The sequence below is a fragment of the Exophiala xenobiotica genome (genome assembly GCF_000835505.1).
Source record: "Exophiala xenobiotica strain CBS 118157 unplaced genomic scaffold supercont1.3, whole genome shotgun sequence".
NCBI lineage: Eukaryota > Fungi > Ascomycota > Eurotiomycetes > Chaetothyriales > Herpotrichiellaceae > Exophiala > Exophiala xenobiotica.
The window spans coordinates 4,757,055-4,767,163 of record NW_013562492.1 but is presented as its reverse complement, the minus strand read 5'-3'; the positions used below and the strand labels follow the sequence as shown (position 1 = coordinate 4,767,163).

The following is a 10,109-nucleotide window of genomic DNA, read 5'->3' as shown; positions in this document are numbered from 1 at the left end:
CGTGAGTCACTCCGAAATCCAATGGGTAAATACTACAATCACTTCCGCAACTCCAGGCGGTATTTAAAGATCAAAATGCTCTAACATGCTCAAGGATAACTATGGCCAGCTTGGAAGCAACAACAACTCCACCCATATCTGCAGCAGGATTCATCATGGACCAATATCACAAAGACAGCTGATCGTCGATCCAACACCGAAAGACCGAAGACACAAAGCAGCCACCATCTATCCTGATGTCGAACGTCTATGTCGTTTGCTCTTGAACGCCTCAATGACAACGTCGTACCAATAGTAAAACACCGAATAATGCAACAACCGACAAGAGATCCCCTTGAATGTGTTCTGAATGATGTCGTCCCCCTCGTTCCATGTGTGTGGTGAGGTCGTTGGGCGGATTGTTCCTTCACATGACAGTGCACTTCCCTCCACCTGCAGGCTTGTCAGGTTCTTGTGACTTCTCGATTTCGGCAATCATCAATTCGAAGGCTTTGGCAACGTTGGTATTGTTTCTCGCACTCGTTTCGATCCATCCGCAGTTGAGTTCTTTGCCCAACTCCTGTCCTTCTTCGGCGGTGACCTTTCGCTGTTTCTTTGCATCGACGTCGTTCTTATTACCCACAATCATGATGGGTAACGTATCTGCGCCCTGTGTATTGGGTTAGCATCTCATTGCATCTATGGCACAGACGTGAGACGGACAAGATGATTTAGGAGTTTATCCCGAATGATCCTGACCATGTCAAACGACTGTCTGGAGGCGACGGAATACACAATCATGTATCCGTGTATCCCTATGTACAGCTTGGAGTTCATGAGACTGTACTCGTCCTGGTTCTTGTCAGCGGAATGTATTCCAGCTCTTGCCTGCGCATGCCCCACCTGTCCAGCAGTGTCAATGATTTCCGTGAGGAAGGTCTGGCCTTTGTAGACGATCTCATGGCTGAACGTATTCTCGATGGTGGGATAGTAGCTTTCGACAAAATGGCCTTCGCAGTATTGGACGGTTAAGGACGACTTCCCTGCGCCAATGTCAGTCCAGTTCACCCGGCCATTGTCATTCTCACGAACCGACGGAACGACTGCCGAGGATCGCAATCTTCCGCTGCTTGAGCGAGGGAGCCATCTCTGCAACAAATACCGGGAGGAAGGGAGAGAGTGATGGGTAGGCCCCAAGTAACCTGGTTCCTGTTCGGCTTCAAGAAAAAAAGGTTCGGGACTTCCTTCAGCCCCAACACGAATGAAGTCAAGGCGAAGAAATATGGTCTAGTTAGCGAGGGACCAAACACAGTCATGCCATGTGGCAGTCGTAAGAGTAGTATTGATGGGACAAATAGAAGAGAAGCTCGTATGTAATGAGAACTCGAAGTATGACGGCTCACTGCGGAGCTACAAATACAGAGCGGTACGAGATGGACGACTCATGCAACGGGGATAGCTGGTACTCGTAGATCAATATCAATGTCTGTGCGTCAACGGGATGGTAAAAAGACGGATGCTGATCAACCACACCGACATTTTCAGGGACGACGACAACATCAAGGCCCTTTTTGACTCTTGAGAAAGAGCGAAGCAGGCGAGCCTCAAAACTTGGAGACACTTTGCCGGCGGGAATGCAGTCAACAAGCAGAGGCGGCGACGGGCAGCTCCATTTCCACCCATTACAGCCAATCGTCCTTTCTTCCGGCCATGTTTGTAGCTGCCGCTTGACATCCGGGGAACCGGCAATGCTACAACCATCCCAAGGCTGCATCAGACAACCGTCCGTCTGGCGGTAGTCGCATGTAGCAACCTCACAATCACTGGCTACGACTGTTTGTATTGCCATTAGATGATTTTTGTCCTTGAGAATAGCCGGCTTACAGCACTGGATCGGCTAAAGCACGCCCTCGGACCTGTCAGAACCATTCCTAGGAGTGGTTCTCTTCCTACTTTCCTTGCATCTGAGCCCGTGTCATCTGCTGACGCTGCTTCGATGGCTGTCTGGGAGGCGAAAACAGTTATCAGACGGGCAAGGGTTCAAAGCTTCTCACTCTGCCGCAACATGTTCGGTCTGCTTCCTGGTTCTTCCTATGCTCTTCACAGAGAGCCTGTAATGCAAGCCTTTCTTGAAACCTTGGGCAGAGAAGGCGACAGACCTTCATAGGACTCGACCGCCATGACGCGACTTATCATCGAACCAACCTCACGAAATTCACACCACTGAAGTCTGCTCTTTGATCATGTCAAGTTGCTCTCGGACAAATGACAACCGCTGACCCTGGGTGCTCATCTTAAAACAATCCTTCCACCAAGAAAAGTCAACATTTTGAAACTTGTAAAGCTCATGGCAGACTGTATCTCGCACGTCAGGAAGGTAAATCGTCCAGTACTCGAGTGTCCTTTTATAACCTTTGAGAAAGTCCTCGATGCTTGTGTATTGCTTATCGGCCAACGTTGCGGGGCGAAATGTGTTGTTGACTTCTCTCATACAATCCGTCATTGCTTCAAATTTTCGGAAATGGTCAAGGAAAAGCTCCACATAGAACTTAAGGAGCATGCGTTCCTCATCGTTGGTCGGAGGGCCGCGCTTGAAGATGTTCGGTCGTTGGCCATGAACAAGGGAATTTGGCAGCACAGCCTTGTTGGCACCAGATGAGACGGCAGGCTCTGGAGTCAAGATGATGATCAGCCAGCATCCTTGCTCGCATTGTAAGATTCCAGACTTACCACTGGTGGATTGAGTGTCAGCCGCAAGAGCGCAGCCTTCCCCGTCTGCCCCGGCCTTTGTCTCCTCTTTGGCAGCAACCTGGTCTGCCATCTGTCCCTCGACATAATGCTCTTTAGGGAAAAGACGGTTGGTCAGGTACTCGAACTGACGAAGGATACCCTGGCGAGTTACAGGGTCGGAATACTCCACGTCCGGGAGTGTGATGGATGTCGGTTCACCACTTCGACCCCGAATCATTATCTCCGGATGAAGATTCATGGCTTGAGCCATGATGCAGTGAGTCCTGACGAGTTGAGGACCTTCCTTATTTCGTGCCATAGGGAACTTGACTCCAACCTCTGTTTCAGTTCCCGTCTCCTCCATCTCTGGCACTGGTTCCTCGGAGACGGCGCTCCTCTTTTTGGGACAATGCGTGTCTTCGGCTACCAAAATTGGCTTCTCAGCTATGGTCTGGGAATTTGGGCTGACTTCTGGCTTGATGTCGGCGCCAGGTTCAGGAGCTGCCGAAGTCGGCACTGGCCCTGCGACATTCTGATGGTTTGCTGGCATGATTAAGCCTTCTGGGTCGTCCGTAAATCAAGCAGAGGTCCGAAGAGGTGCGGAATACGTTCGAATCTGAGGAGGGATGCGTTGTGAATCTGAAGAGAAAAGTTGAGATGATTGTGAAGGGAGCACGATTGGCGTTAGCAGTCGAGCAGATCGTTGAAGAAATGTAAGCAGAAAAGCTGTCGGAACGAGTGAGGAAAGAACGAACTCAAGGGACGAAAGCCACCTTCCTCTAGACATACACGCATGGCCTAGAGGCACCTGGAAGAAACCGTGTCGTAACTCAGAAACTCTCTCTTCCCAAACGATCGACTGATACTCATGGTAGCCGGATGTGTCTTGCAGAAAATGTTCATGGGTATCTTCGTCATATACAATGCTGTCTGGTGCGACTCTCGACGGTTTCCAAGTCATATGTCGCCCCATCCAAGGTCGTCAATCTATTTCGTTCAAAAGCCAACTGGCGAATACTCTCTACACAAGTTCCTCCCTGAGAGCGTCTAAGACCATTGTAAAGCGCCCGGTAAATCCTGACGAAGCCTCTCCTTCATCACCAAGAGCCTTTTCAACCGTCCGCAGATGATCGAGGAAGATACCTGTTGCCTCGAAAAGTTGAGAAAGCCCTTCGCCTCTGATGGTTTCTGATATTCGTCTCCGGGCATCTGCGTTGAGACACAGCGTGCACAGCAACGCGGAAATATACCCAAAAGCCACCAATATCTGGGTTTGATCGATGGTCAAGGCCTAGCAATGTTAGTAGTTGTTCCTCTGTTGAATCCAGACAACGTACCTCGGATGTCCGGTCTACATGGCTGTTGAACATGTCGACCAGTTTGTCAACCAGCCGTCCCCCGTCCGAATCCAGACCCAGCATCTTCCTTCTAGCCGCATCCGCACATTCTGCAACATTCAGCAGACAACCAACAGCAAGAATCACAGATTCGAGTTGGGCGTTATCGAACTGCTGTTCTTGAGACGCCATTGCCGCTAGCCTCAAGAAATGATCGTCAATGACTTGGAACACGGTCGCGATCAGCTTTCCCTCTGTCAGAGCTTCGCATACTCTTGGCTCGTTGTTACTCAAACTGACGAGCAGGCGCAGGCATGAATGCTGAATCTCTGCTTGTGCCTGGCGGGTAGTGGTCAGGACCGCCGCTATACTGCTGCCAACCTCGATGACAGAAGACATTGAAAGCGTAGAAGTCACAAGGTCGCGATTCGCGCAGGCCAATTCCAGCAACGACAGGAGGACTTGGACGCCATCAAACCGATCCGCCCTGTCACTCTCCTCTGCCATGTGCTTCCGCTCACGATTGAAGCTTAGAACAAAGGCGTCGAGTAAAGGGCGGGGTAGGTCAGGAATTCGTTCCCTACTGTTGACCAGATCTCGCAGGGTATCCTTGATTGAGCTGAGGAACAGGAGGCTAACAAGATTTGGTTGTTGGGTCATATTTCCGAGTTGTTGTTCCTCGAAAGTGATGATGTCCTTGATCAAGACTTTGCTCAGGTTCTCACCTCTGTCTTTCGCAAGTTTCGACAGTGATCTTCTTTGCAGGCTCAATTCTCTGGGTAGACGATAAAGCGCACTGAGGATCTGCTGTTGGTTTTTCGGAGAAGACTGCTTAGCAGATATGACCTTGTGCAATACTACAACCATCATCCCTGCAGTAACCAAGTCCAAGTCTCCTTTTGCACATTCCGTGAAGCGGTAGAAACTACCGGACTCTTGAAAATGCCGCAAGAAGCTGAGCTCCTTAATTTTGTCGATCAGAAGCAGCAAGGCGAGAATGCGCAATGACTTGGACTGGGACTCGACGTCTTCAAGAATGGATTCAATGTCCTGGTCATACTTGTTGATTGCAGCTCCTCGCCGCAGTTCATGAATACTTTTTAATTGACTGAAGTTGTCAGCCTCGTCACTATCTTCCATCTCCAACTCCATCTGCGAGGCAAGACCAAAGGACACAGGCTGAGAAAAGCTTTGCTGAGACGACGCTTGGCTGTTGACACCTGAGTAATTGTCGAGGCTATCAAGCATATCACTCAGGTGGGAGCGCTGTCTTGCATAGGTTGAACGTGGACGAGGTGGTGGTCCAATGTTTGGCGCGGCAGCTGGTTTGTGGTCTTCGACTAGAGGTCCGCGCGGAGAGGTGGTACCACTGACAGATCGACCAAGTGAAGGTTTCGATGGCCCATTGTCCGTACTGTGAGGTTGAGGAGCATCTAGTCTGTCAATAAGCCTTTTTCGACCTCCTCTTGATGTGCCTATCACAGTACTAACTTCCATCATCTCTTCATCAGAAGAAGACAATTCCAATTGCGAAATGAGATCCGGGGTCAACCGTAGGGATGTCATCTGCAATGCTGGTGGACTAGGGGAGTCCCTGATCTCGTCCTTTAGCAAACCTCTTTTTCTCTTGGGTGTGGTGTGCCGGTCGTATTCTTCAGATAGCATGACTGAAGAGCCACTGCTGACATGAAGAGCCTTTGTATGTGCCTGGCTCGTAGTGCTGTTTCTCTTGAGCATAGGCCTGAACTGAGCCTCGTTTCCGTGCGCTTCATCGGGTGTCGTTGCTTTCAGTGGTTGTCTTTTCACTTTTGCCGTGCGGTCACTTTGTTTATTGGCTCGAGATTTAACTGACAGCTTCTCCGTCTCCGTTTGGGCATCTATACTCTTTAAGGACTTTTTCATCACAGGTTGGCCTGTTCTGCTCTTTACTGTTCTCTGCGGCTCAGTAGTTTTCAAGGATACACTTGGCTTGGGTTCGTCTAGCACCGGAGTCACTCTCCGTTTTTTGAGCGGTCGCTTCAATTGTGGCCTCGTTGACTCTTCTTCAGAAGACTGGACATCGAACAAGGTTCGATTGGTGGCTTCCATTGGGGGTGATTGTGGCGTACTGGCGGTGCTTGTGGATATGAGTTGTTGTGATTCCGTCACACAGTTGGGTCCGCATGTGTCTGTGATCGGATCCACCATTTCAAGACCGGGTCGAGTTATGGCCTTGCTTGTATTCTGTGTATGTTCGAGGAGTGTTGTCGGCTTCGTTGACGGTCTCGTCGGTTCGGTTGCAGGTACTGCTCCGAGGTCGAATAGATCGTGGACCATCACCCTCCTGGCCCCTTTGCCGTATGTGTTCATCTTGCGACGCGCTGGCTGGAAATCCATCTTCGTTCGTAGCGATCAGGCGCCAAAACAATTGTCCCATAGGCAAGGTCCCTTTTGTACTCGGTCTGGCTGTAGCGATTGCGACAGAGATTTGCGGCATGCAGGGTTGCGGCTCATGGTAACGTGTATGTTGCTGAACAGGCTCTCGAGTTTCTTTGATGGAAGGATGAGGAAGTTGAAATTGTCTGAAACAGCGCAGTTGAATAGAGAAATGCTGGCAGGGTCTCGATGGATTGCGATCCACATATGCACTGTGACGCAGCTCGGTAAACAAATGTTGCGGAATGAACTTTTAGTTAAGACTTGCGGGGATCCAGGTTACAGATTCCCATTGGAGCTGGCGTCCGTCGGTCGTCCTTTCCATGTGCTGGGCACCTGAGTCTCCAAGTGAATGTGAGCCTTTGCGGTCTGCCACTGCTCTACCTTCCGGAGCTTTATCGTTCTTCTTCACAGATCCAGAGTGATCACACTACAACCTGTTGCCCTGTAAGCGAAGCAATTTACATTGCTATCAGTGCATTCCCGCTCGAGTCCACCTCTCTGCTTGGAGGTCATCCTTTCCCTACGCAGTCACGCGAGCAGTCGAAGCTGTTCTCCCTAGTCGCTAGTTCTGGCTTCCACTGTTGACAAGAGATGGCTTCAGCCCCGCGTACAAACGGTGTACAGTCACCGGCTCTAGGAGTTGGTCCTTCATACCGGCCTGCGGAGGAGAGGCCAACAGCGACTGTTTCAAGAGAGGTCCCCTTTGACAACGTCCATGTCCTTGGACAGACGCCGCAGCTCATTGCTCTTCTCACGTACGTTAGCCACTTAGCTTTGTGAACCTCGAGGCTAACAATGTTTTCAAGCATGATCCGAGACAAGAATACCGAACGAGGTGACTTCATCTTCTACTCCAATCGAATCATCCGCCTCCTCGTCGAGGAAGGATTGAACCACCTCCCAGTCGTTGCACACAGTGTTACCTCTCCAGTGGGAAAGGAGTACGTAGGTGTCAAGTTTGAGGGCAAAATCTGTGGTGTCTCAATCATGAGAGCTGGAGAGTCAATGGAGGAAGGCCTAAGGGAATGTTGTCGATCGGTCAGGATAGGGAAGATTCTGATCCAACGGAATGAGGAGACGAGCAAGCCGAAACTTTTCTACGAGAAGTTGCCGCCAGATATTGCGAAAAGATGGGTCTTGCTTCTCGACCCAATGTTGGCTACTGGTGGTAGTGCCATCATGGCAGTCGAGGTGTTGAAGAGCAATGGAGTGCCAGAAGATCGGATACTATTCTTGAACTTGATTGCAAGCCCTGAAGGTATTGAGAATTTCGCAAAGCATGTCCCCAAGGTGAGGGTGATCACCGCCTTCGTTGACCAAGGCCTCAACGAAGCAAAGTAAGTCTCCTCCCTGTGTTGATGGAATGTCCAGCTAAGGTTTCTTGCAGCTACATTGTCCCTGGGTTGGGTGATTTTGGCGATCGGTATTATACTACTTGAATGTCACTCCTCCGAAGACGGGAAGACACATGTTCTGCAAGATAGTCCTCGCAAGGCTTTTCCGGACCAGCCCAGAAGATTACAATCATGGCATTGACTTGGGGTTGCTGAAGTAAGAACTGCATGGCTAGACTCAGCTTAGCAGCCAGTATCAAGAAGAGATCACTGAGGCCATCCTCGCCGGAGGAAGTAACCTGTGTTCCTCTATCACTGCCCATTGCCTTGCTTTCGGACAGCCGGTTCCATCTTTCTCGTAAGCACGTGGTTATTTGAGAAGTTATGGCTGAACATATCAAACTCGTCAGGAAATAACCCAGATTCGGGATTGGCTTTTCAGAAGAGCCGACTTCAGAGGGATGACTCGATGCTAGCAATATATTACGATCTTCTGGTACTGTTTGTTCTCCCTTCCTTTCATTTTTGCATGCCCGTTGGTGCTGTTGAACTCCTGATATGCGCTTCAATCGTCCACCCTTGCCCTAGAACGCCATAGGTTTGCTTTCTGTTGAAGGCCGCTATGCAGATACACACCAGCAACGGTTGCTAGTACAAGATCCTCGTGATGATCCTCTCCTTCAGACTCTCCAACTCACGATACAGCTCCGCCACTTGCTCCTCCTTGACATTGCTGATGTCTGCCATCAAATACGCCACATCCCCACGTGAGTCGGACATCTGCTTGTCGACATTATGATCGCCAAGGATCTCATTCACCCTTCTCAAGACTCCGGGCACGTTCTGATGGATGAAAATCACACGGGCATGGTTCGGCTCGTCCATGGTCAAACTGCGTAGCGAGACTTCGGGCATATTCACAGCGCCAATTGTCACGCCTTCATTGACATAGCGAACCAGCGACTCGGCCACTTCCACACCAATTGCGCTTTGGGCTTCCTCCGTCGACCCGCCTATATGTGGCGTCAAGATTAGATTCTTCAAGCTCCTGAGATCCTCGGCCCAGCTGTTGAGCTCGTTTGTGAAATAGTCGCCATTACCCGCCGGTTCGGATGGGTACACGTCCAGCGCGGCGCCAGCGATCTTGCCACTTCTCATGGCATCGATGAGCGCTGGGATATCCACAACACTCCCGCGCGAAGCATTGATGAGATAACTCCCGGATTTCATCATCTCAAACTCGTGCGCACCAATCATGTTCATCGTCTCGGGCAGCTCGGGCACATGACACGTTACGAAATCTGCGTGTGAGAGTAGATGGTCGAGGGTGGGTACTTGCCTCGCAGTTCCCATGGCCATCAAGTTCACAATGTCGTAGTAGATCACGTCCATGCCCATTGCGTCGGCGAGGACGGAGAGTTGGCTTCCAATGTGTCCGTATCCAATGATTCCCAGCGTCTTACCCCTGACCTCCCAACACTTTGCGCTCACTTTGTTCCACGTGCCATTGTGCATTTCGTTGCTTCTGTCTCCGATCTGTCTTGCCAACGCAATGATCTCGCATATAACCAGCTCGGCCACGCTACGGGAGTTGCTGAAGGGCGAATTGAACACGCAAATGCCATGTTCGGCGGCATATTTCAGGTCGACTTGGTTCGTGCCAATGCAGAAACAGCCGATTACGATGAGGTTGCGGGCCGCGGACAGGACTCGTGCGGTCAGTTTCGTTTTGGAGCGGATGCCGATTACGTGGACTTCCCTGCAGTGAAGGTGTTAGATGGTATGGCGAACGACTTGGAAGGCAAGTGACGGGTATGCTGCCATACTTTATTTTCTCAATAAGTTGGTCCTCGGGCAAACTGCTCTTCATGAACTCGACCTGGTATCCCTGGCCCTGGAGTATGTCTCGCCCAGTCTGGTTGACGTTCTCCAGCAACAGAATCTTTATGTCTTGCTCTCGGAAGGGTTTGAGTTGCTTTCGTGCAGCACCGCCTGTTCTCGAGCGCAGCAGGCCTGGAGACGTGCCCTCGACGCCCATGGACATCTTGCGGTGGTGGAACGTCTCTTGCGGTGAAGTTGACATGGACAGGCTACGGGAGACTTCGCGACGGAGGCTGTCGCCATTGCTCTGACTGTTCTGGATCTTGATGTTCTCTGTGAGCGTAGAGGGGGCCATTTTGTCAGAGAGCACTGTTATGTGAGGAAATGATGGACGGCCTGGTAAGAAAGTGAAGGATCTTGGTGACTCTTCAACTCACAAAAAAAAAAGAGCAAGCCGCACAATCCGCAATCCCCGCGGTTGACGGCGGGT

The 10,109-nt window shown here is 50.7% G+C and overlaps 5 protein-coding genes across 5 annotated transcripts; 1 reads left to right on the top strand and 4 right to left on the bottom strand.

The window, feature by feature from the left end:
• Window positions 1-11: 11 nt before the first annotated feature.
• PV05_06040 (uncharacterized protein) lies at window positions 12-1,552 on the bottom strand. Its single transcript, XM_013462624.1, has 4 exons — window positions 1,072-1,552; window positions 883-1,022; window positions 703-831; window positions 12-649 (listed from the first exon to the last, which is right to left on the bottom strand). The coding sequence occupies exons 1-4, from the start codon at window positions 1,124-1,126 to the stop codon at window positions 407-409; spliced, it is 567 nt and encodes a 188-aa protein (XP_013318078.1). The 5' UTR covers window positions 1,127-1,552; the 3' UTR covers window positions 12-406.
• Window positions 1,553-2,194: 642 nt separating this feature from the next.
• On the bottom strand, window positions 2,195-3,259 carry PV05_06039 (uncharacterized protein; the record flags this gene model as incomplete). The annotated part of the gene is made up of 2 exons (XM_013462623.1): window positions 2,195-2,649; window positions 2,710-3,259. 2 exons carry the CDS (start codon window positions 3,257-3,259, stop codon window positions 2,195-2,197), a joined length of 1,005 nt encoding a protein of 334 aa, XP_013318077.1.
• A 304-nt stretch (window positions 3,260-3,563) lies between these two features.
• PV05_06038 (uncharacterized protein) lies at window positions 3,564-6,624 on the bottom strand. Its single transcript, XM_013462622.1, has 2 exons — window positions 4,047-6,624; window positions 3,564-4,000 (listed from the first exon to the last, which is right to left on the bottom strand). Exons 1-2 carry the CDS (start codon window positions 6,420-6,422, stop codon window positions 3,731-3,733), a joined length of 2,646 nt encoding a protein of 881 aa, XP_013318076.1. The 5' UTR covers window positions 6,423-6,624; the 3' UTR covers window positions 3,564-3,730.
• A 131-nt stretch (window positions 6,625-6,755) lies between these two features.
• PV05_06037 (uracil phosphoribosyltransferase) lies at window positions 6,756-8,298 on the top strand. The gene is made up of 3 exons (XM_013462621.1): window positions 6,756-7,219; window positions 7,271-7,801; window positions 7,852-8,298. Exons 1-3 carry the CDS (start codon window positions 7,056-7,058, stop codon window positions 7,901-7,903), a joined length of 747 nt encoding a protein of 248 aa, XP_013318075.1. The 5' UTR covers window positions 6,756-7,055; the 3' UTR covers window positions 7,904-8,298.
• Window positions 8,206-10,074, bottom strand: PV05_06036 (phosphoglycerate dehydrogenase). Its single transcript, XM_013462620.1, has 2 exons — window positions 9,625-10,074; window positions 8,206-9,557 (listed from the first exon to the last, which is right to left on the bottom strand). Exons 1-2 carry the CDS (start codon window positions 9,972-9,974, stop codon window positions 8,447-8,449), a joined length of 1,461 nt encoding a protein of 486 aa, XP_013318074.1. The 5' UTR covers window positions 9,975-10,074; the 3' UTR covers window positions 8,206-8,446.
• Between the last annotated feature and the right edge of the window lie 35 nt (window positions 10,075-10,109).

Excerpts from the sequence above, each read along its gene's own strand:
- PV05_06040 (XM_013462624.1), bottom strand. The coding sequence starts at position 1,126 with ATGGCTCCCTCGCTCAAGCAGCGGAAGATTGCGATCCTCGGCAGTCGT. Across the intron at positions 1,023-1,071 it reads CCTCGGCAGTCGTTCCGTCG|GGAAGTCGTCCTTAACCGTC; the intron begins GTTCGTGAGAAT and ends ACATTGGCGCAG. Across the intron at positions 650-702 it reads ATAAACTCCTAAATCATCTT|GGCGCAGATACGTTACCCAT; the intron begins GTCCGTCTCACG and ends CCCAATACACAG.
- PV05_06038 (XM_013462622.1), bottom strand. The coding sequence starts at position 6,422 with ATGGATTTCCAGCCAGCGCGTCGCAAGATGAACACATACGGCAAAGGG. Across the intron at positions 4,001-4,046 it reads ATGTAGACCGGACATCCGAG|GCCTTGACCATCGATCAAAC; the intron begins GTACGTTGTCTG and ends TAACATTGCTAG.
- PV05_06037 (XM_013462621.1), top strand. The coding sequence starts at position 7,056 with ATGGCTTCAGCCCCGCGTACAAACGGTGTACAGTCACCGGCTCTAGGA. Across the intron at positions 7,220-7,270 it reads CAGCTCATTGCTCTTCTCAC|CATGATCCGAGACAAGAATA; the intron begins GTACGTTAGCCA and ends AATGTTTTCAAG. Across the intron at positions 7,802-7,851 it reads CAAGGCCTCAACGAAGCAAA|CTACATTGTCCCTGGGTTGG; the intron begins GTAAGTCTCCTC and ends GGTTTCTTGCAG.
- PV05_06036 (XM_013462620.1), bottom strand. The coding sequence starts at position 9,974 with ATGGCCCCCTCTACGCTCACAGAGAACATCAAGATCCAGAACAGTCAG. Across the intron at positions 9,558-9,624 it reads CAACTTATTGAGAAAATAAA|GGAAGTCCACGTAATCGGCA; the intron begins GTATGGCAGCAT and ends CCTTCACTGCAG.